This window comes from Salvelinus alpinus, chromosome 29 (assembly GCF_045679555.1).
Source record: "Salvelinus alpinus chromosome 29, SLU_Salpinus.1, whole genome shotgun sequence".
NCBI classification, from domain to species: domain Eukaryota; kingdom Metazoa; phylum Chordata; class Actinopteri; order Salmoniformes; family Salmonidae; genus Salvelinus; species Salvelinus alpinus.
This window is the reverse complement of record NC_092114.1, coordinates 25,564,970-25,590,151: the sequence shown is the minus strand read 5'-3', so window position 1 is coordinate 25,590,151 and position 25,182 is coordinate 25,564,970. Positions and strand designations below refer to the sequence as shown.

General features: G+C 44.5%; 1 protein-coding gene across 2 annotated transcripts in view; it reads left to right on the top strand.

The window, feature by feature from the left end:
- LOC139559369 (zinc finger transcription factor Trps1-like) overlaps positions 1 to 25,182 on the top strand; it is a 201,841-nt gene that overhangs the window by 76,317 nt on the left and 100,342 nt on the right. For both annotated transcript variants that reach the window (XM_071375336.1, XM_071375337.1), the window contains exon 5: positions 4,327 to 4,999. In XM_071375336.1, coding sequence (XP_071231437.1) covers positions 4,327 to 4,999 — 673 coding nt within the window. The remainder of the gene's footprint in view (positions 1 to 4,326; positions 5,000 to 25,182) is intronic.

Below are 25,182 nucleotides of genomic sequence, written 5' to 3'. Positions count from 1 at the left end.
ATTTCTTTTCCTTGGACTAAGTCCATATTATGGCAAGAACAGCTCAAATAAGTAAAGGGAAATGACAGTCGATCATTACTTTAGGACATGACGGTCAGTCAATCCGAAAAATGTCAAGAACTTTGAAAGTTTCTTCAAGTGCAGTCGCAGAAACCATCAAGCGCTATGATGAAACTGGCTCTCATGAGGACCACCACAGGAAAGGACCCAGAGTTACCTCTGGACCCAGAGTTACCTCTGCTGCAGATGATAAGTTCATTAGAGTTAACTGCACCTCAGATTGCAGCCCAAATAAGTGTTTCACAGAGTTCAACAGACACATCTCAACATCAACTGTTCAGAGGAGACTGAGTGAATCAGGCCTTCAAGGTCTAATTGCTGCAAAGAAACCACTACTAAAGGACACCAATAATAAGAAGAGACTTGCTTGGACCAAAAAACATGAGCAATGGACATCAGTCCTTTGGTCTGGGTGGCTACTTTTAAGAAACTAAAATCTAAAATATAATTTGATTTGTTTAACACTTTTTTGTTTACTACATGATTCTACATGTTTACTACATGATTCCATATGTGTTGTTTTGATGTCTTCAATATTATTCTACAATGTAGAAAATAGTAAAAATAAAGAAAAACCCTTGAATGAGTAGGTGTTTCCAAACTTTTGACTGGTACTGTATATTGATGACACAAATGTATAATTTGTAAAAAATGTAATATAAAAAACCATTTAGTTATTTGTGACATTTGACTGTGTAAAACCTAGCAGTACTACTTATTTTTCTGAAAGTAAGGCATGTATATAGCATTTTGCCCAAAGAAACATGATAATTTGTCTCTCAGAACTGAAACCATCAAGTGATAGATTTTAAACAAAATACATGTCTGTCATTGAACAACCAAATGCCCTGATTAGATAGTGAAAAAACACCAATCTCTTTCATAATTTCTTTAAACAATAAAAACGATTTTACCAACATTTCAGAAAATGGATATACAGTGCCTTCTGAAAGAATTCAGACCTCTTGACTTTTTCCAAATGTTGTTACGTTACAGAGGCGCATGACAGCCCGCTTGGAGTTTTCCAAAAGGCCCCTGAAGACTCTTTGACCATGAGAAACATGATTCTCTGGTCTGATGAAACCAAGATTGAACTCTTTTGCCTGATTGCCAAGTGTCACATCTGGATAAAATTTGGCACCATCCCTACGGTGAAGCATGGAGGTGGCAGCATCGTGCTGTGGGGATGTTTTTCAACGGCACGGACTGGGAGACTAGTCAGGATCAAGGCAAAGATGAACGGAGCAAAGTTCCGAGAGATCCTTGATAAAAACCTGCTCCAGAGCGCTCAGGACCTCAGACAAGCTTGGTTCACCGTGCAACAGGAAAACGACCCTAAGCACACAGCTAAGACAACGCAGGAGTGGCTTCGGGACAAGTCTCTGAATGTCCTTGAGTGTCCTTGAGCCCAGCCAGAGCCCGGACTTGAACCCTAAGATTCCTGGAGAGACCTGAAAATAGCTGTGCAGCAACGCTCCCCATCTAACCTGACAGAGCTTGAGAGTATCTACAGAAAAGAATGGGTGAAACTCCCCAAATACAGGTGTGCCAAGCTTGTAGGGTCATACCCAAAAAGACTTGAGGCTGTAATTGCTGCCAAAGGTGCTTCTACAAAGTACTGAGTGAAGGGTCTGAATACTTACAGTTGAAGTCGGAAGTTTACATACACCTTAGCCAAATACATTTAAACTCAGTTTTTCACAATTCTTGACATTTATTCCCAGTAAAAATTCCCTGTGTTAGGTCAGTTAGGATCACCACTTTATTTTAGGAATGTGAAATGTCAGAATAATAGTAGAGAGAATGATTTATTTCAGCTTTTATTTCTTTCAACACATTCCCAGTGGGTTTACATACACTCAATTAGTATTTGGTGCGGCAGGTAGCCTAGTGGTTAGAGCGTTGGACTAGGAACCGAAAGGTTACAAGATCGAATCCCAGAGCTGACAAGGTCGTTCTGTCGTTCTACCCCTGAACAAAGCAGTTAACCCGTTGTTCCTAGGCTGTCAATGAAAATAAGAATTTGTTCTTAACTGACTTGCCTAGTTAAATAAAGGGAAAAAAAAAAAAAACTTGGTAGCATTGCCTTTAAATTTTTTAACTTGGGTCAAACGTTTCGTGTAGCCTTCATCAAGCTCCCAAAAAGTTCAATCTTTGTCCCCATGTGCAGTTGCAAACCGTAGTCTGGCTTTTCATGGCGGTTTTGGAGCAGTGGCTTCTTCTTTGTTGAGCGGCCTTCAGGTTATGTCGATATAGGACTCGTTTTACTGTGGATATAGATACTTTTGTACCGGTTTCCTCCTGCATTTTCACAAGGTCCTTTGCTGTTGTTCTGGGATTGACTTGCACTTTTCGCACCAAAGTACGTTCATCTCTAGGAGACAGAATGCGTCTCCTTACTGAGGGGTATGACGGCTGCGTGGTCCCATGGTGTTTATACTAACGTACTATTGTTTGTACCGATGAATGTGGTACCTTCAGGCGTTTGGAAATTGCTCCCAAGGATGAACCAGACTTGTGGAGGTTTACCATTTTTTTCCTGAGGTCTTGGCTGATTTCTCTTGATTTTTCCATGATGTCAAGCAAAGAGGCACTGAGTTTGAAGGTAGGCCTTGAAGTACAGCCCCAATTGACTCAAATGATGTCAATTAGCCTATCAGAAGCTTCTAAAGCCATGACATAATTTTCTGGAATTTTCCAAGCTGTTTAAAGCCACTTTCAATTTAGTGTATGTAAACTTGTGACCCACTGGAATTGTGATGCAGTGAATTATAAGTGAAATAATCTGTCTGTAAACAATTGAACGGAAAAATGTCTTGTGTCATGTACAAAGTAGATGTCCTAACTGACTTGCCAAAACTATAGTTTGTTAACAAGACATTTGTGGAGTGGTTGAAAAACTAGTTTTAATGACTCCAACCGAAGTGTATGTCAACTTCCGACTTCAACTGTATGTAAATGTCATATTTCAGTTTTTCTCTTTTAATAAATTTGCAAACATTTCTAAAAATCTGTTTTTGCTTTGTCATTATGGGTATTGTGTGTGAATTGATTGGGGATATACACAATTTAATCAATTTTAGAATAAGGCTGTAATGTAAGGCAAAATGTGGAAAAAGTCAAGGGGTCTGAATACTTTCCAAATGCACTGTATAGCGTTTTGGAATGAAATTCAATTTGTGAGTGTTAAATCCTAGAATGCAACAACACAAATGAATTCCTTTAAATGTAATTACATTTCATAAATGCAATAACAATTACTTTTTGTTGTTGTTTTTGTTTGTTTTGTTTGCCTTTCAGTTGGAGGTAGGTGGGAGGAAGATATTCTAAATATTTTTTGCTTCATAATTAGATTACACTCTTAGAAGAAAGGGTTCCAAAAGGGTTCTTCGGCTATCACCGTTAGAGAACCCTTTTTAGTTCCAGGAAGAACCCTTTTTGGAAAGTGTTCTACTTGGAACTTAAAAGGGTTCTACCTGAAACCAAAAAGGGTTCTTCAAAGGGTTATCCTATGGGGAAAGTTGAAGAACCCTTTTAGGTTCTAGATAGCACCTTTTTTTGTAGAGTGTAGTTAAAGAGAAGCTGACAGGACGTTGCCTTTATTCAACAATGTAGTTAGTTATTCATAATGTAACTGCCCTTTGATCATTATGCCTTTTGGAGGCGTGCGTGCATGCATGCTTATAAGTCTGAAAAGTTGAGGCTATGGATGAATGGCCACACTCCTAGCACTCTTGTTGATGCTGGTAAAATAAACAGGAGTGGGCGAGGAAGTTGTGTTTATTTATTTGGGCATCCATGCATTGGACATCTCTGTGGGGACATGGCTACATTAACAGGAAATGAAAGCATTTTGAACCTGCTGTGATGGTTCATTATGTTTCTGAGCAAAACCCAACTGGTTATTTAGCTGAAGTTTTCATGTTGTGTATCATAATTATTGGTGAATTTGATACAGTATATGATGGTCGGAGGTTGGAGAATGCTTGGGAGATGAGCGCGAGATAGAGTTAGCCAGTGAGATTCATTCAATTGAAATTGATTGAACCCATAATGTTTTGATTAAAAATCATACACTCATGTTGACCAAGGTTGCGCTGGTATTCATTTCCTGATGATATTTCTCACTGCCTGTCGATGTATGCTTTCTCGTGGTCAAGACTGGCACACTATTCATCCTCTGATGTTGTCTACCTCCCTCCATGTCTGTCCCTGTAGACTCTCCCTCCCTTCTTCATTAACCCTTCCATTGTCTTCCACCTGCAGGAGAGTCCACGGCTGCTGCCGGTGCCGCCACTGCAGCTTTACGGCCTCTGACACCTCATCACTTCTGGATCACTTCAACACGGCCCACTGCCAGGATTCCTCCGCCTCCTCTCATCCCTCCGCTTCCTCCGCCACCACCAACGGCTGCTCCGCCACCACCCCCTCCACCCTCAGCATCAAGGAGGAGAGCAAGGGCGACCTCAAGCTCTACAGTCTGGTTCCCCCGGAGGGTCGCGCCGCTGAGGCAGGGCCGGGTGCTGAGGGGGGGGTGAAGAGTGAGGCCCTGGACGAGAAGGACACCCAGGGCCCCAAGGGATGGGTGGAGGCCAGAGAGGCCCAGGCCCAAGCCCACGCAGCAGGCCTAGTATGGGTGCCTAAGGAGCGGGCCGGGGACATACTGAGGGGTACTCCGGCCCAGTATCCCCAGGGCGCCCTGCATCTACTCAATGCTGTGGCCGCCTCTCAGGAGCAACAGCACCACCAGCAGAAGGGGGGGTCAGCAGTGCTCAGGGACTCCCCAGGCCTGGTGTTCAGCCTGGGGGGGGTCGACGCCAAGGCCTTCCTGTCAGGACAGCCCCAGGGCGGTGCCGAGAAGCCCGGGCATCTGGTGCAGCAGTACTCCTCACCCACCGAAGGCAAGGCTGCCAAGGAGGAGTCCCAGTCGCTCCTACGGGTAAGTAAACTCTCCATTCTCTCTCCTTCCTCACCCTCTCTCCTGTTTTTATTTTTTTCACTCCACTACCCATCTCTGTTCATGGAAAACAGCCTATTTTGGACTCTATTCTCCTGTGTTTTAATGGCCTAAGTTCTGCTGCTGTGCTCTGCTGGAGGTCACTGCAGTGCAGAGAGAGAGAGAACCAAGGCGGCAGCCATTTTGAAGCCATCGTCCCTGAGTGATGAATGGTGGTGCTCCGAGTTGTGCCACACCAGAGAGCTTCTGATATGTTCTCATCCCTCACATCCTTCTCATCCTTAGAGTCTCGCTCTAGTCTCCCACCATGTTTATCAATCCCCCAAAGCTGATGTTTGTTTCCCCTGCTCGGCCTTAATGAGGTAAGACCAAGCCAGCAGAACAGCAGAATGAACCGCCTCTGGTTAGTTCTCCCTCTCTCTGAGCTCCGACCGGTCTAATTGAGATATTGTTTCCAGCCACCCTGAGACTTACAGACACGACAATGGCTATCTCTCTCACACACACACACACACACACACACACACACACACACACACACACACACACACACACACACACACACACACACACACACACACACACACACACACACACACACACACACACACACACACACACACACACACACACACACACACCACAGCTAAAAACAATGGTTCAATGAGGAAGCGGAGAGAAAACAAATGTCTGGCTATTTGTCAATAGAGGCCTTCCTTTCTATATGCAGCTGCTTTTAATTCAGAGATAAGAATCTCACATTAAGACTTGATTGACTCAGTGCGGTTTGAATTGAATCTGTCTCGCTGGTTCATTTGGCTTTGGAGTTAATGTTCTCACTCATTCTGGCACTCCCAACGGGTCTTTGGCTTTGTGGATCCGACATCGGCGTTTGATTCCCAGGCTGTCAATCATGTCTTTCAGCGGACATCAGCACATAGTGTACAAGTTAATAAATAACAAATATCAACACAGCGGCCATCTTGAAGGCCTCTTCACAATGACTTGGAGACTTGACAGCAGAGAAAACTTTGAGTCATCATCCCTCACCTCACACACTGTCAGAGAAAAGAGATCACACTGATTACAAAGATTAGCAGCAGTATCTGGCATGTGTGTGTGTATGTGTGTGTGAGTGTTCTGTGTTTGTACTGTACAGTGCAGTGGAGGCTTCAGCATTGGGATATTTGCCACAAAATGCCTGCAGGCCCCATTCAGTCATGCTTAGTGAGTTTCATAAATATCTACAAAACTGGGTTTAAAGTCAGAGATAAGACTGGCGGTGCAGACTATTTTTGGGGCTTGTCTGTAGTTATAAAGGTGTGGAGAGACATGGCGTGGCAGGAACAGACTGCCTTAGAATTCACCATTAGAAGAAGACAATTGCCTCACAATGAGGCCTTTAATGTAATTCTTCCGAAGCCTTCACCACTGCTGCCATCTGACATTGAAATAAAATTGGTCTCCATTCCAAATATCTTTTCTCCAAGGTCAGCCAATTGTAAATATTTCAGTGTGGATTCAACGGCTTCATGACATGTTCTGCATATGTTATGTCTAGCGTTTACTTTGAACAGAAGCAGGGCTGGACTTAACAGAGGGAGGTGGGAGTTGGTGGCGGGTTATCCCACAAAGCTCTGACATCATCTCTTGCTCCCATCTGCTGTGCTTCACCCACGTTTCATTCAACCCCTTTGACACAGAACATTGAGAAACTGTCGGCTGCCCACGGGGACAGCAGCACTTCCTACGAGCTCTCCATCCAAACTCCATCATTGGCTTATGTAACACATTCGTTTAAAAAAAACTAAAAGCTCATTTTGTCTCTCAACATTAGAACTGGGCTGTGTGGATTTGAATAATGTGCTTTTGTGCGTTATTCAGTCTCTCTTAGTCTATCTCTGTTGTCTTTGGCATTTCTCTTTTTCTTCGTTCTCTTTGTGGACAGTTCTGGGTTGGGGAGACATTGGCAGCCCTGGCTGTGTTGGCAGACGCCAGGCTCGGGCGTGGCACGGCTGAGCAGCGCGGTTAAGTCATTATCTAAGGCGTGTCGACGCAGTGTGTGAAAGGATTGGGGCGGGGGCGGAGATTAGACCATAGTTTTCAGGAAATGTTGAATCAGAATGTTTTGGGACAGCTCAGGGCTTAATGGGTCTCAGAAGGGCTCTGAGGTTTTTAGCGTCGATCGTCACAATGTTTTTCAGTTACCATGACTTAGCTTATGAGTCATCACATAGAATTATAACATGGGGCAAAGCAAAGTAAAGGGAGGTGTTCTTAAAGCATAAGAACCTGAGAAACCAGGTTTGTACTTAGCCTCACACAGTTTAGTACTTCACTTTCTCAAATCCCACTCATATTCTCAGGTTTAAATCTGTGACATGGGTTTGTATTTGTATTTGTGTATATTATAGATCCCCATTAGCTGCTGCCAAAGCAGCAGCTACTCTTCCTGGGGTCCAGCAAAATTTAGGCTGTTTATACAGTTTTAAAAACATTACAATAGATTCACAGATTTCACAACATACTGTGTGCCCTCAGGCCCCTACTCTTCCACTACCACATATCTACAGTACTAAATGAATGTGTATGTTACCGTCTGTGTGCGTATGTTACCGTCTGTGTGTGTGTATGCATGTGTCTGTGCCAATGTTTGTGTTGCTTCAAAGTCCCCGCTGTTTCATAAGGTGTTTTTTTATCTGTTTTTTAAATAAAAATTTACTGCTTGCTTCAGGTACTTGATGTGGAATAGAGTTCCATGTAGTCATTGCTCTATGTAGTACTCTGTGCCTCCCATAGTCTGTTCTGAACTTGGGGACTGTGAAGAGACCTCTTGTGGCATGTATTGTGGGGTATGCATGGGTGTACGTGCTGTGTGCCAGTAGTATAAACAGACAGCTCGGTGCATTCAACATGTCAATACCTCTCATAAATAAAAGTAGTGATAAAGTCAATCTCTCCTCCACTTTGAACCAGGAGAGATTGACATGCATATTATTAAATTAGCTCTCTGTGTACATCCAAGGGCCAGCCGTGCTGCCCTGTTCTGAGCCAATTGCAATTTTCCTAAGTCCTTTTTCGTGGCACCTGACCACACAACTGAACAGTAGTCAAGGTGTGACAAAACTAGGGCCTGTAGGGCCTGCCTTGTTGATGGTGCTGTTAAGAAGGCAGAGCATCACTTTATTATAGACAGACTTCTCCCCATCTTAGCTACTACTGCATCAATATGTTTTGACCATGACAGTTTACAATCTAGGGTTACTCCAAGCATTTTAGTCATCTCAACTTGCTGAAGTTCTACATTATTTATTACAAGGTTTAGTTGAGGTTTAGGGTTTAGTGAGTGTTTTGTTCCAAATTCAATGCTTTTAAAAATGCAATGCTTTTAGTTTCAGAAATTTTTAGGGCTAAGTTATTCCTTGCCAGCCACTACTGCAGCTCTTTGTTGAATGTTGCAGTCATTTCAGTCACTATAGTAGCTGACGTGTATAGTGTTGAGTCATCCGCATACATAGACACTATGGCTTTACTCAAAGTCAGTGGCATGTTGTTAGTAAAAATTGAAAAAAGCAAGGGGCCTAAACAGGTACCCTGGGGAATTCCTGATTCTAACTGGATTATATTTGAGAGGCTTCCATTAATAAACACCCTCTGTGTTCTGTTAGACAAGTAACTCTTTATCCACATTATAGCAGGGGGTGTAAAGCCATAACACATACATTTTTCCATCAGCAGACTATGATCGATAATGTCAAAAGCTGCACTGAAGTCTAACAAGACAGCCCCCACAATCATTTTACCATCAATTTCTCTCAGTCAATCATCAGTCATTTGTGTAAGTGCTGTGCTTGTTGAGTGTCCTTCCCTATAAGCATGCTGAACTTCTGTTGTAAATTTGTTTACTGTGAAATAGCATTGTATCTGGTCAAACACAATTTTTTCCAGAAGTTTACTAAGGGTTGGTAACAGGCTAATTGGTCGGCTATTTGAGCCAGTAAAGGCGGCTTTACTATTCTTGGGTAGCGGAATGACTTTAGCTTCCCTCCAGGCCTGAGGGCACAAGCTCTCTAGTAGGCTTAAATTGAAGATGTGGCAAATAGGAGTGTCAATATTGTCTGCTATTATCCTCAATAATTTTCCATCCAGATTGTCAGACCCCGGGGGCTTGTCATTGTTGGTAGACAGCAATAATTTTTTCACCTCTTCCACACGGAATTCAAAAGTACAATTCTTGTCTTTCATAATTTGGTCCGATATACTTGGATGTGTAGTGTCAGCGTTTGTTGCTGACATGTCATCCTTAAGTTTGCTTATCTTGCTGTGTGCCTCAATATTAGTCACAGATGACAGATTCTATTCATGACACTGGAGAGGAGGGGGGATTTTGATTGGTGAAAAATGAACACCTGTATGTCCAATGACATCATTCATTGCCATTAATTATAATTTTATCAATATGAAATCAGAACTTTCATCACAAGCTAGATCATTTATCACAGTTGGTTTGCTGGGCCACAATGACCAATTTTTCTCTGGTGGTCCTGATTATAGCTAACAGGAATGTGATGGAAAGTTTGTCCGTCAGTCTGTCTGTTCTTTTCGACCACGATGACAAATCCTCTGGTTCAAAGCAGGAGCAGGGTTTATGATGGTTTATGATGATTTATAGTAGCAACACTCAGTGACAGTACAACAGTACTGATGGTTGCAAAGCTCCTAGTAGAGTTGTCAATTGATTTCTCACACGACTTGCCAGTCAGTGCAACCGTAAGCTATTATGACTGTGTTCAAAGTGTGGCCTTCTCCAGTCTCCTCTGACCTTCATGGCAGTCACTGACCCGCAGGCTCTCTCTCTTCTTAAGGGCTGTGCCAGAATCCACTAAAGAGTCTGAGTCTTGACTCCCAGCTTCCCCCTGTCTTGATTAGGCTCTGCCCTGCCATGCTCGCACACATGCACACACACGCACACAAGCACGTACGCACGTACGCATATACAAACACACACAGATACACACACTCACACCCACTCAGATGTGTGTGCAAACATACATATACAGACACACACACACTGCTAAACAAACCACTGTGAAGCCACAGCATCTCCCTGAGGTACGGAGATCAGGCACCGTGCCACTGTGAAGTTCCAGCTTCCACTCACCCACTGTGTAGTTCCAGCTTCCACTCAGCCACTGTGTAGTTCCAGCTTCCACTCAGCCACTGTGATGTTCCAGCTTCCACTCAGCCACGGTGTAGTTCCAGCTTCCACTCAGCCACTGTGTAGTTCCAGCTTCCACTCAGCCACTGTGTAGTTCCAGCTTCCACTCAGCCACTGTGTAGTTCCAGCTTCCACTCAGCCACTGTGATGTTCCAGCTTCCACTCAGCCACTGTGTAGTTCCAGCTTCCACTCAGCCACTGTGTAGTTCCAGCTTCCACTCAGCCACTGTGTAGTTCCAGCTTCCACTCAGCCACTGTGTAGTTCCAGCTTCCACTCAGCCACTGTGTAGTTCCAGCTTCCACTCAGCCACTGTGTAGTTCCAGCTTCCACTCAGCCACTGTGTAGTTCCAGCTTCCACTCAGCCACTGTGTAGTTCCAGCTTCCACTCAGCCACGGTGTAGTTCCAGCTTCCACTCAGCCACTGTGATGTTCCAGCTTCCACTCAGCCACGGTGTAGTTCCAGCTTCCACTCAGCCACTGTGTAGTTCCAGCTTCCACTCAGCCACTGTGTAGTTCCAGCTTCCACTCAGCCACTGTGTAGTTCCAGCTTCCACTCAGCCACTGTGTAGTTCCAGCTTCCACTCAGCCACTGTGTAGTTCCAGCTTCCACTCAGCCACTGTGTAGTTCCAGCTTCCACTCAGCCACTGTGTAGTTCCAGCTTCCACTCAGCCACTGTGAAGTTCCAGCTTCCACTCAGCCACTGTGTAGTTCCAGCCACCACTCAGCCACTGTGTAGTTCCAGCTTCCACTCAGCCACTGTGTAGTTCCAGCTTCCACTCAGCCACTGTGTAGTTCCAGCTTCCACTCAGCCACTGTGTAGTTCCAGCTTCCACTCAGCCACTGTGAAGTTCCAGCTTCCACTCAGCCACTGTGTAGTTCCAGCTTCCACTCAGCCACTGTGTAGTTCCAGCTTCCACTCAGCCACTGTGAAGTTCCAGCTTCCACTCAGCCACTGTGTAGTTCCAGCTTCCACTCAGCCACTGTGAAGTTCCAGCTCCCAGCTTCCACCAGTCGTAACTATGCAGAGACGGCCAGTTGCTAGCCGATCCACATGCCACTGACCTGTTATTGGCTGATCTGGTGTCTGTGCTAATTATGTAGCTGAACGTCTGCTCTGCTGCTTCCTCTGTCTGTTGCTAACTGGTGTTTAGCGATTTAAGTTCATATTTATATTAAAAAATCTGAGTTTACATTGAGGCGTTAGATTCACTAGTTGCAAAAACATCAAGTGACTTTGCATAGCCACATCGTTTCAACAGAAATACTCATCATAGATATAGATGATAATACAAGTTATACACATGGAATTATAGATATACCTCTCCTTAATGCAACCGCTGTGTCAGATTTCAAAAAAACTTTACGGAAAAATAAACCATGCAATAATCTGAGACGGAGCTCAGATGAATAGCCAAATTAGCCACCATGTTGGACTCAACAGAAACCAGAAAATACATGATAAATGTTTCCTTACCTTTGATGAATTCATCAGAATGCAGTCCTAGGAATCCCAGGTCCACAATAAATGCTTGATTTGTTCGTTAATGTCCGTTATTTATGTCAAATTAGCTACTTTCGAATTGTTTACCAAACACCCTAACCAAAGTCTCAAAGCGCGACCACTATAACGTGACGAAATGTCCAAACGTTCCGTTACAGTCAGTAGAAACATGTCAAACGATGTACTGAATCAATCTTTAGAATGTTGTTAACATACATCTTGAATAACGTTCCAACCGGAGAATTACATCGACTTCAATTGAGAGATGGAACGGAGCTGCCTCTCACGTGAACGCGCGTGTTGAATGCATGGTCACCTCATGGCAGTGATGACTAATTTCTGTCTCCTTCGACCCCCCCTTCACATTAGAGTCATCAGACTTAGTTCTATTGACTGTTGACATCTAGTGGAAGCCGTAGGAAGTGAAAACCCATCCATATCTCTCTGTATTTTCAATGAGAGCTTGGTTGAAAATATGGCACCCCCAGAAAAAATCCAAACAGGAAGTGGAACTTCTCAGGTTTTTGCCTGCCATATGAGTTCTGTTAATCTCACAGACATAATTCAAACAGTTTTAGAAACTTTAGAGTGTTTTCTATCCAATACTAATAATAACATGCATGTATTAGTAACTGGGACTGAGGAGCAGACCGTTTACTCTGGGCACCTTTCATCCACGCTACTCAATACTGCCCCTGCAGCCATAAGAAGTTAACCCACCAACAGATCAATGCAAGCGTGTAATGTATGCGTGTGTGTGACGACAAAAGCTTACTTTCTCAAGTTTTACAACATGATGAATACATTCATGAAACTATTTTGTACTATTAAAGAATTCCACAGCTCAAATCAGATATTTAGAAATCAAGTTTTGAGTCCTGTAGACTGGCTGAAACATCACACATCTCAAAACTTCTCAAAACGAGTTAATAGGCCCACCTGTATTGGTCTCCAGGGGTGAAATATCCCTCTGACTTTTATAAAATCTCTCTTCAACACCTTGGAGGTAGAGGATAGCATGAAAGTAGTGCTTGTCTGTCAAGGACGCGCTCAGAATGTTTTTGATCCAACCCCCTCCGATCCTGCCATGGGCCATTCCTTCACACAGCTTATTTGATTCAGCTCTGTTCTTAGATTCTCTCGATATCCCAGTGGCATAGGCAAAGACTGACGTCGTTCTTCTAACATCAACCAATAATTCCATCAGACAGAGACAGGGCTTCAATAGGCAGATAGAGAGGGTTGTGTGTGTGTGATAAGGTGAAGCCATATTAATCACCTGGGGCTCCAATTTGACCCCTGGTGACGTAGATGACCTGAGGGGAGTGGTGTCTGGGTTAAGGGCGTTTGATGGGAGTTGGGGAGTTGGAGTATGCACTCAGTAGAGACTCAGGAGGAAGAGGAGCAGGGGGGATGCTGCTGCAGTTGCTGAGGGGGTTGTTTCTGAAGAACTAAATATCTGCCAGTATATTAGTGTATTAGGCACACAATGCAAATAGTCCGGGTAGCCATTTGATTACCTGTTCGGGAGTCTTATGGCTTTGGGGTAAAAACTGTTGAGAAGCCTTTTTGTCCTAGACTTGGCGCTCCGGTACCGCTTGCCATGCAGTAGTAGAGAGAACAGTCTATGACTGGGGTGGCTGGCGTCTTTGACAATTTTTAGGGCCTTCCTCTGACACCGCTTGGTGTAGAGGTTCTGGATGGCAGGTAGCTTAACCCCAGTGATGTACTGGGCCGTATGCACTACCCTCTGTAGTGCCTTGCGGTCAGAGGCCGAGCAATTGAGGCCGAGCAGTCAGGATGCTCTCGATGTTGCAGCTGTAGAACCTTTTGAGGATCTCAGGACCCATGCCAAATCTTTTTAGCTGCCTGAGGGGGAATAGGCTTTGTCGTGCCCTCTTCACGACTGTCTTGGTGTGTTTGGACCATTCTAGTTTGTTGTTGATGTGGACACCAATGAACTTGAAGCTCTCAACCTGCTCCACTACAGCCCCGTCAATGAGAATGGGGGCGTGCTCCGTCCTCCTTTTCCTGTAGTCCTCAATCATCTCCTTAGTCTTGGTTACGTTGAGGGATAGGTTGTTATTCTTGCACCACCCGGCCAGTTCTCTGTCTTCCTCCCTATAGGCTGTCTCGTCGTTGTCGGTAATCAGGCCTACCACTGTCGTGTCGTCTGCAAACCTAATGATGGTGTTGGAGTCGTGCCTGGCCATGCAGTCGTGGGTGAACAGGGAATACAGGAGGGGACTGAGCACGCACCCCTGGGGAGCTCCAGTGTTGAGGATCAGCGTGGCAGATGTGTTGCTACCTACCGTCACCACCTGAGGGCGGCCCGTCAGGAAGTCCAGGATCCAGTTGCAGAGGGAGGTGTTTAGTCCCAGGATCCTTAGCTTAGTGATGAGCTTTGAGGGTACTATGGTGTTGAACGCTGAGCTGTAGTCAATGAATAGCATTCTCACATAAGTGTTCCTTTTTTCCAGGTGGGAAATGGCAGTGTGGAGTGCAATAGAGATGGCATCATCTGTGGATCTGTTTGGGCGGTATGCAAATTGGAGTGGGTCTAGGGTTTCTGGGATAATGGTGTTGATGTGAGCCATGACCAACCTTTCAAAGCACTTCATGGCTACGGATGTGAGTGCTACGGGTCTGTAGTCATTTAGGCAGGTTGTCTTTGTGTTCTTGGGCACAGGGACTATGGTGGTCTGCTTGAAACATGTTGGTATTACAGACTCAATCAGGGACATGTGGAAAATGTCAGTGAAGACACCTGCCAGTTGGGCAGCACATGCCCGGAGCACACGTCCTAATAATCCGTCTGGCCCCGCAGCCTTGTGTATGTTGACCTGTTTAAAGGTCTTACTCACGTCAGCTACGGAGAGCGTGATCACACAGTCATCCGGAGCAGCTGATGCTCTCATGCATGCCTCAGTGTTGTTTGCCTCGAAGCGAGCGTAGAAGGGATTTAGCTCATCTGGTAGGCTCGTGTCACTGGGCAGCTCGCGGCTGTTCTTCCCTTTGTAGTCTGTAATAGTTTGCAAGCCCTGGCACATAACACGAGCATCAGAGCTGGTGTATTTTGATTCAATCTTAGCCCTGTATTGACGCTTTGCCTGTTTCATGGTTCGTCGCAGGGCATAGCAGGATTTCTTGTAAGCTTCCGGGTAAGAGTTCCGCACCTTGAAAGCGGCAGCTCTACCCTTTAGCTCAGTGCGAATGTTGCCTGTAATCCATGGCTTCTGGTTGGGGTATGTATGTACAGTCACTCTGGGGACGACGTCCTTGATGCACTTTGATAAAGCCAGTGACTGATGTGGTGTACTCCTCAATGCCACCGGAAGAATCCCGGAACATGTTCCAGTCTGTGATAGCAAAACAGTCCTTTAGTTTAGCATCTGCTTCATCTGACCACTTTTTTATAGACCGAGTCACTGGTGCTTCCTGCTTTAATTTTTGCTTGTATGCAGGAATCAGGAGGATAGAGTTGTGGTCGGATTTACCAAATGGAGGGTGAGGGAGAGCTTTGTACGCGTTTCTGTGTGTGGAGTACAGGTGATCTAGAATTTTTTTCCCTCTGGTTGCACATTTAACATGTTGATAGAAATTAGGTAGAACTGATTTAAGTTTCCCTGCATTCAAGTCTGCGGCCACTAGGAATGCAGCCTATGTGTGAGTGGTTTCCTGTTTGCTTATTTCCTTATACAGGTGATTGAGTGCGGTCTTAGTGCCAGCATCTGTCTGTGGTGGTAAATAAACAGCCACGAAAAGTATAGCTGAAAACTCTCTAGGCAAGTAGTGTGGCCTGCAATTTATCACAATATACTCTACTTCAGGTGAGAAAAATCTAGAGACTTCCTTAGATTTCATGCACCAGCTGCTGTTTACAAATATGCACAGACCGCTTCCCCTCGTCTTACCGGAGTGTGCTGTTCTATCTTGCCAGTGCAGCGTATATCCCGCTAGCTGAATATCCATGTCGTCATTCAGCCACGATTCTGTGAAACATAGGATATTACAGTTTTTGATGTCCCGTTGGTAGGATATTCGTGATCGTACCTCGTCTAGTTTATTGTCCAATGATTGAACGTTGGCGAGTAGTATTGACGGTAACGGCAGCTTTCCCACTCGCCTTCTCCGGGTCCTGATGAGGCATCCGGCTCTTTGTCCTCTGTACCTGCGTCACTTCCTCTTGCAAATAACGGGGATGTTGGCCCTGTCGGGTGTTTTGAGAATGTCTTGTGCGTCTTGCTTGTTGAAGAAAAACTCTTTGTCTAATCGGAGGTGAAGGATCGCTGTCCTGATATCCAGAAGCTCTTTTTTGCCGTAAGATACGGTTGCAGAAACATTATGTACAAAATATGTTACAAATAACGAGAGAAAAAACACATAATAGTACAATTGGTAGGATCATTTCTTCCGGCGCCATTTTGTCAGTCTGAACCTGAGTAATGGAAGCTGATGGCTTTCCTCTAGCTGCTTGCGGGGTTGTAGGGATGGATGGATGGAGGATGGAATGAGGAAGAGGAGTGGGCAAGTAGGGCTCCTCTGCTCTCCACTTCTCCTGTGCTGACGAGAGAAAGAGAAGAAGAATGAGAGAAGAGAGAGAAAGAGAGAACAGCAGTAAGGGGATGGGGTAGAGAGAGGGGTGGGTTAAGCAAACATACAAAGAAGAACACGCTGTTCTCCACAACAACTGAATGTACACAGCCGCTACCTAGCGTAATAACTTCCCAATACGTGTGGAGAAGTTTCTCCTCGTGTTAGACATGCCTTTAGAACCGTGCGGACGATCCCAACAGCTGTTAGCATAGTTAACCCTGTCTGTTGACAGACATAGCCAGTTCTTCTGAGTAGGAATATATACACTACATGTCCAAAAGTATGTGGACAACTTCTCACTTCTCGAACATCTCATTCCAAAATCATGGCCATTAACATGGAGTTGGTCCCCCCTTTGCTGCTATAACAGCCACTGAATGTACTTGCTTCCATTCAGTCACAAGAGCATTAGTGAGGCCTGGCACTGATGTTTGGCGATTAGGCCTGGCTCGCAGTCGGCGTTCCAATACATCCCAAAAGTGTTCGATGGGGTTGAGGTCAGGACTGTGGACCAGTCAACTTCTAGCACACCAATCTCGACAAACCATTTCTGTATGGACCTCGCTTTGTGCACGGGGCATTGTCATGCTGAAACAGGAAAGAGCTTTCCCCGAACTGTTGCCACAAATTTGGAAGCACAGAATCGTCTAGAATGTCATTGTATGCTGTAGCATTAAGATTTCCCTTCATCGTAACTAAGGGGCCTAGCCCGAATCATGAAAAACAGCCCCAGACCATTGTTCCTTCTCCACCAAACTTTACAGTTGGTACTATGCATTGGGGCAGGTGGCGTTCTCCTGGCATCCGCCAAACCCAGATTCTTCCGCCGGACTGCCAGATAGTGAAGCGTGATTCATCACTCCAGAGAAAACGTTTCCACTGCTCCAGAGTCGAATGGTGGTGAGCTTTACACCACTCCAGGCAATGCTTGGTATAGCGTATGGTGATCTTATAAATGAAGGTAAAGAGTTAGCATTCACCATTGTTGATGTGAGACGGAACAGAAGGCAGAGAGAGTGGAGGGGGAGTGGTCCAGGTGAGTGGCTCGGCTCTGCCCAGCGCTGGGCTGGCGACGCCAGACAGATGTCATTTCTTAGGGGGCATGGCCACTGGCACAGAGCTGAGGATGGAGGGATGGGGAAAGAGGATGAGGTGTGGTGACTATCCTCTAGTGACCTGTTACAGTCACAGGGCTGAGGATGGAGGGATGGGGAAAGAGGAGGGATGGTGGGATTGAGGAACGGAGGTTAGGTGTGGTGGCTGCCTCTAGTGACCTGTTAGTGCGACTCCTTCCTCATCCCTGCTGCTGCTGCTGCTCATTTCGACAGCTGCCGGTGATTGTGCTGACATGGCACATCCTATCTTCTTCCAGCCTTACCTGTGAACACCTGTCTCTTACCAAGCACAACAACGTCTATAAACTCCCTGAGAAAATTAATAAATCAGCACTTCAACCCTAAGACTGTCTGGGCCAGGCTGTGCATACACAATCACCTGCTGCATTATGGAACAGGTTATAAAGTCTGAAGGCTGGATGGTGGGTGGTGAAGTCCTGCCACCCATGTCCACCTTTTATTCCATGGTTCCATTTTGGAAAATGTTCAGGGCACCAAACTACACAAGTGTACCAAGTTTCATGCTTTTCTGAAAAAGCCTTCCCTTCCCCACTGCACTGCTCCCTCAACGTCATCAAAATGAAGGAGCTGATTGTGGAACTCAGAAGGCTGAAGAAATTTGGCTTGGCCTCTAAGTCCCTCGTGAACTACTACAGATGCACCATTGAGATCTTCCTGTCGAGCTGTATCACGGCCTGGTACGGCAATTGCACTGGTGCGGTCAGCCCAACGCATCACAGGGGGCACACTGCCTGCCCTCCATGACATCTACAGCACCCGGTGTCACAGGAAGGCCAAGAAGATCATCAAGTACCTCAGCCACCCGAGCCACGTCCTGTTCACTCCGCTACCATCTAGAAGGCGGAGACAGTACAGTTAAATAGTTACCACTAGCTGGCCTCCACCCAGTAACCTGCCCTGAACTTAGTCACTGTTACTAGCTGGCTAACACCCGCTACTCCACCCTGCACCTTAGAGACTGCCGCCCTATGTACATTGTCATTGAACACTAGTCACTTTAATAATGTTTACATTCTGTTTTACTCACTTCATATGTATATACTGTATTCTATTCAAGGCCTATCCTATATAACTACTGCTGTACACACCTTTTCTATTCATATACTGTCCATACTCTCTATGCACACATCGTATACATATATATTTGTCTATTCCGGACTCTGACATCGCTCATTCTAAAATGTCTTAATTCCTTTGTTTTTATTTGGGGGATTTGAGTGCATTGTTTTGTATTGTTAGTTATTACTGCACTGTCACTACACCCGCGATCACATTGCAAAATATGTGTACGCAACCAATAACATTTGATTCGATACACAGTAGTTTAGCGTTTAGTCTAGTGTTATGAACAGGAGAAGCTCTGTTGTCCCTGCAAGTCTAAAGATGCCGGTCACAAACGTGATAAGTGGTATTGTTATGGAGTTATAATTGTTAGTAGGGAGTTGTGTGAATCATATTGCTCAAGTAGAACACTGTGATCTGGAAGGTCTTCGAAAGTAGAACAGTCATGATGATGTTCACATTATGAATACCACACTTGGCCTGCCTGGTGACATTTTCCATTGTGTTTTATGTTGTTCATACAGAGGGAGGGAAAGTTATAACAAAATAGAGGGTGTTTCCCATCATTAGCTCTACAACCTTAATTTGGCCTCACTAATAATTTACCTATTCCCTGTATACTGCACTACTTTTGACCAGGCCCCATAGATCTCTGGTCAAAGGTCGTGCACTATGTAGGGAATAGGGTGCCATTTTGGCCATATTCTTAGATAGTTGTCTATGTACCTAGATCGTCTGTAGCTTTTCTGAATACTGTTGACTGAACACCTATTTCAGATAGAGGTAGCCTTGTTGTTTTGTCCCATTGTATTTGTCCAATGATTCCATGTCAGAATATCAATGCATGTCAAACAGGTCCTGCCACTATAGTGTAAGGCCATCCTTTTTGGCTAAGATAACAATACAGCATCAATATCGTTCCCAACATTCTAAAAAGCAAGATCCCTTCGAGCTTTTCATTCCTATGAAGAGCTATGAGTCTTCCCCTATGTGTACACATTGTATTCTAATCGTTGTAAGATTGGTTTTAACAGAGTGGCTATGTTGCCTTTGGCCTGGAGGCCATGTCCCCCTGGTCCCCAACCTTAATTTGGCGATAATCAGACTAGCGTAGCCTAGTGCTTTAGCGCTTCACCCCTTCTACACTACTTTACACTAGGGGGTTGTTCAGTTCTTTGAATTCTATCTTAAGGTATTTTACTCCGTGCACGAAATTAGAAGGGGCAGAGAATTGAAAGTGAGAGTGAATGTGTATTCGAGCGCAATATAAATGAATTATGGCTGAAAGAAAGGTCGCTGTAAACAAAACGTCGGCTCAAAGCAGATCCGAAATGAAATTCATTAACTCTGCCATAGTTTAAGTTTCCGCATGCTGAGTCTAATTATATTCAGTGACAGCGGCTTTGATACTTCTCCACTGTAGGTTGCTGTGACTGTAATGTATTGAATTACTCCTAGAATCTTTCCTTATTTCATTTTCTTTTCTTTCTTTTTTTGTCATGCCGTTTCCTTTTGCCCTCTTTCAATCTCTGGCTGTAGTTTTGCCCCGAGGGGGAATTCGGCTTGGCGGCGCAAATGTATTTTTCCCCTTAGTGAAGCAGTAGAATAATAATCATGGAAGCTTCTTCTTCGTTCGTTCATTCGAGATAGAGAGAGAGAGAGAGTATTGAAAAGAACAGGATCATGGGATAAATCAAGCTTTTTTCCTGATCATCAATATCCTCGCTTGGGTAATTATGGATGACATTTATAGATGCTGAACTTTTACTGCAGGGTAAATAAGGGTCACACAGAGTGTTTCTTAGTAGCCTTAAACAAATCTACTTTGAAACAAATGTACACACCTCACACACATGGTTATGGGCTTAAAAAAAAGAATAAATATATTACATTTTGTGTTTGTGTCCCAATATTACACTTTATACATCACAAAAGACTGAAATATAAAACAACGTTTGACATAGAAACACTGGATTTTTAGCTGTTTAAAAAATATATATGTTTATTTATTATGAAAAATATTAATGACATTTAACCCATGAGGCCACTAGAGAGCAATTTGGTCATTTGACTGCAGGAAAGGGGTCTATGACCCACGATGCCCTTTTATACAGACGATTGAGTCGGAAATCCTACCTGCACCCTGTCTGGCCCCCTGGTCCTCTCAGCGCCACAGCTAGTGTGTGTGTCTGGTCTAAGCAGGGCTTCAAAACAGACCAACCATCTAAATGGGCACCTGTTTGGCCTTGTTTATGCTAAGAGATGTTATTTTTTTTATTATGCTCAGAGTTCATAGAAGTCATTGGCTTTGTTCGAGAGCATCAAATCCGTGACACATTGTGGGTAAATTGTGACCGACTGAATGACTTGTTATGTATGATCTAAGGTGATTTATATTGTGGGGGGTTCTAATCCTGAATGCTGATTGGTTAAAACCACATTCCAGCTGGTGTCTATTCCACAAGTTACCACTGGCTAAATCGATGACGTTAAAATGCCTATCGACGTTAAAATGCCTATCTACTCTGTTCCATCTGCCCAGCCAGGCAATTTATAAACTTTATTTCCACTATAAAAAGCATCTAGACATTATCTCACATTTCATTTAGACTAACATTTAGTTTTCAACAGCGGAGATTTGTATAAACCTTGCTGTCTGTCTCCGACATTTGCAAAATTGTTTCAATATTAAAATTCGATGAGCTACGGGCTTGTACTCAATACCTCTCAGAGTACCGGCAATCCTACTTGAGCTGTCTTTCTGAGACCTGGCATACAGAACAGGATCCCGAATCCTTTGTGGAGCTGCATGGCTACACAATTGTTAGATTGGACCAAAACATCAACTCTAGTAAGACAAATGGTGGTGGAGTTTGTGCATTCATCAACGAGAAATATTGCAATCCTGCCCATATTACAACTAAGCACAAGGTCTGTAATAAAGACATTGCTCTTAACCTACGGCCAGGTTATTTATTGTTTACATAGCCCCCTCTGCTGACACCCAAATAGCTGGCGACTTAATTTATGACCTTGTATCCCAGTCTGAGACAATCACCTGAAGCAGTAAAGCTGATCCTGGATGACTTTAACATGCACAATCTATCTGAAATTACCATCATATCAATTACCATGTCCTACCAAAAATGAACCCTGTCTGGACCTCTGTTGTGGTAGCATCCCAGATGTGTATTTTTCCAAGGAATTGCCCAATCTTGGGGGTTGGGATCATAACATGGTTCAGCTCATCCCAGTCTACAAAGCGCGTCTGCAGCGAGAGAAGGCTGAAAAGGTGGAGATTAAAAGCTGGACTCCTGAAGCGACTGAAGCCTTTCAGGACTGTTTTGAGTCCATGAACTGGGCGGCTCTGGTGGACAGAGCCAATGACCTGGAAGAGGCAGCCGATACCGTCTCTTGAGTATATCCGTTTCTGTGAGGATTCCCAAAATGAAAGTTAACATCTTCCCCAATAATTAACCGTGGGTAACTCGAGAATTAAAAAAAGTGTTTAAATCAGGTGGCAGTAAAGAGGAAAGGAAAAATATTCAGAGGCAACTTAAAAGCAAAATGAAGGAGTACAAGGCAGCATACAAAGACAAATTAGAAAACCTTTTCAAGGACAAGGACAGTAGGAAAGCCTGGCAAGGGCTACAAACCAAAGAGACGTTGTATGACTGTCGAAAATGACCTTGCTTTTGCAAATTATTTGGACAGTTTATATTATAGGTTTGCATACCGTGCCTTCAGGGGTGTTGATGATAAATTACTGGTCATGCTGAACAATATCTATGAACATTTAGAAAATGCAAATTCTAGTGAAAATTGTATTCATTGACTTCAATAGAGCGTTTAACACCATCCAACCCCACCTACTAGTGGATAAACTGGGGAATTTGGGTGTCAACTCTCTCCTGATCAAGTGGATTTATAGATTCCTTGTGAACCGTACTCAACAAGTGAAGTTTAACTCTGCCATCTCTACATCTAGAATGGTGGATACGGGAGCCCCTCAAGGTTGCATACTTTCACCGATACTGTACACACTTACACACTGTACACAAACGAGTGTCAACCCTCTGGCACAGCCACAAGTTTTTTTTAAATATGCAGATGACACCGCTGTTGTGGGTTTCCTCCACCCAGACCAAGCCTCTATTCAAGGTTTTGACAGAGAAACGGCTAAATTCGTCCAGTGGTGTGCAGATAACTGTATTACTAGGATATATTGGCACAGTTTTGCCGACTTTGTCTCGGGCCTAACAACACCCATGCCAATATAACCTCCAAACGGCGGCTCCTCTGGCATTATCACTTCATTCTACATCAGTAGATCGGCAGTGGCCTGCAGTGCCGGCTGCAATGTCAAACCAGCCCGTTGCTCACCCCACAGAACCCCAGAACAGCTACCGTAGCAGATAAGACAGCTATATGGCCATTACTAACCTACAGTCATTGTTGCTAACAGATGTTTTTACAATTCTGCTCAAGGGTCGTAGCACTCATTGCTCACCCCACATAGTTTCAGAACAGGCAGAGAAACATACACCTATACGTCCTTGCTATTGTTAACGGATGAAGTACCCTTTTTTCCTAAGAATGTAGCACTCAATGCTCACCCCATATAGCCCCAGAACGGGCAGCTGAACAGACACCTGCCTGGCCTGTATTACTAGCAAATGTTTCTAGCCTTGTGCTCAAGGGGTCCTAGCGCTCTCTGCACAGCCCACAGGAAGCAGGGTTTCCCCTCTCTCTCACTGTCCTCATTTTCACACTGTACCCAGTTTCCGGTCTAATAATACACATGAAAGCCTTGGTAGTATGAATGAAATCAACATCCAGGCTCTTTGTGGGCCTGGTTGCCCTTTAGGGGATGTGGGCTGGGCATCCTGGAAGGTACCAGCCATGCCATGGTGTAGTTGTCCTCTGAGGCTACATCCACTTCCACAACCTAGATAGCTTGCATCTGACTGTCATTCCAGGACTGTGTGTGTGTGTGTGTGTGTGTGTGTGTGTGTGTGTGTGTGTGTGTGTGTGTGTGTGTGTGTGTGTGTGTGTGTGTGTGTGTGTGTGTGTGTGTGTGTGTGTGTGTGTGTGTGTGTGTGTGTTTCCGTGAGGAGCATCATGGCCTGGTTATTTTCCTCCTGTTATAATAAGCTAAGCTGACATCACTTTAGATCCATCCGGGAGGGAGAGGTCATTATATAGTGTGAGCTGGGTTGTGTTACCCTGGTGGTTGATTATTAGACTCACCCTGCATGGAGGGATTTCCTCTAGGGTCGGCTGGTCAGAGGACCACCTTGGTAGTTTTGGATCTCTCTCACATGGGCCCATAACACAACACAGATAGAACAGACCTATACTCTCACAGCCAGAAGCATTTGACTTTCACCACCATTCACAGAATATGTCACCCTTCATAGACACTCATCTCTGCATTGATTCCTCCGGCCCTACTACTTTTGGGTGTTAGATTACAGTACACCTTAAGTTGGCTGGATGTCCTTTGGGTGTTGGACCATTCTTGATACACACGGTAAACTGTTGTGTGTGAAAAACCCAGCAGCTTTGCATTTCTTTACCCACTCAAACAGGTGCGCCTGGCACCTACTACCAAAGGCACTTAAATATTTTGTCTTGCCCGTTCATCCTCTGAATGGCACACATACACAATCCATGTCTCAATTGTCATCCCCCCTCCTTTCCTCCCCTCTCTTCCCCTCTCCTTTCCTGCCCTATCCTGCCCTCCATTCACCTATCCTCTCCTCTCCTGCCCTCTCTTCTCCTCCCCTCTCACGCCCTCTCCTCCCCTCTCCTCTTCTTCCCTCTTACCCCTTTTCAACTCCTGCCATCCCCTATCATCACCTCGAGGGTTGCACATTTTGGGGAATATTCAGAGGTGTAAACTTTCAGTGGGAATTAACGGGAATATATGGGAATTAAAGGAAATATATGTTTTTTGCATTGGATATATTTACCATATCATATGTGTAACGTCTGCTTCCAACTCACACCCTCAAACACCTAGATCCCCTGAATGCAGCTCACTATCCAGATCCCAATCACCTGAATTCTAATCACCTGTTCACACACCTGTACGTCATTATCACACACTATTTAGTTCAGTTCTTTGCACCCCATCACTGTGAGGTATTGTTTGTTTTGTGACACATGCCTTTCAGAGCGCTGTTTGTCCTGTGATTGACTCCTCCCGTGTATGATAGTTTTTGCCTGCTTCACAAACGACTCCTTTCGCCTATTCCCTGCCTGTACTTTAGCCTATTGGATTTCCTGTTTTCAACCTATTGCCTGATCTCCCGGACTACGTTACTAGCCTTCTCCCTGCCTGTACTGTTGCCCTTTTGGACCCCCTGTGTATGACCTTCTGCCTGCCCCTGGACCCAAATACCTGCCTCCTCCTGTGGTCCTTTGCAATTAACACCTGCTGCGCCCTGCACTTGAAACCAGCTCTCCCCTCGTGTTCATTACAATATGGAGACAGAAACTTAAACCTTTTACCTTATAAGTAGAAATAATTGCAAATGATTAAATCCTTCCAATAGAAATAAAAAAACAATATAGTTATGAATTGAACTTTAATTAAATCAGTTGACTTCACATGAGATGATTTCACTGAACAACGAAAGAAAGGG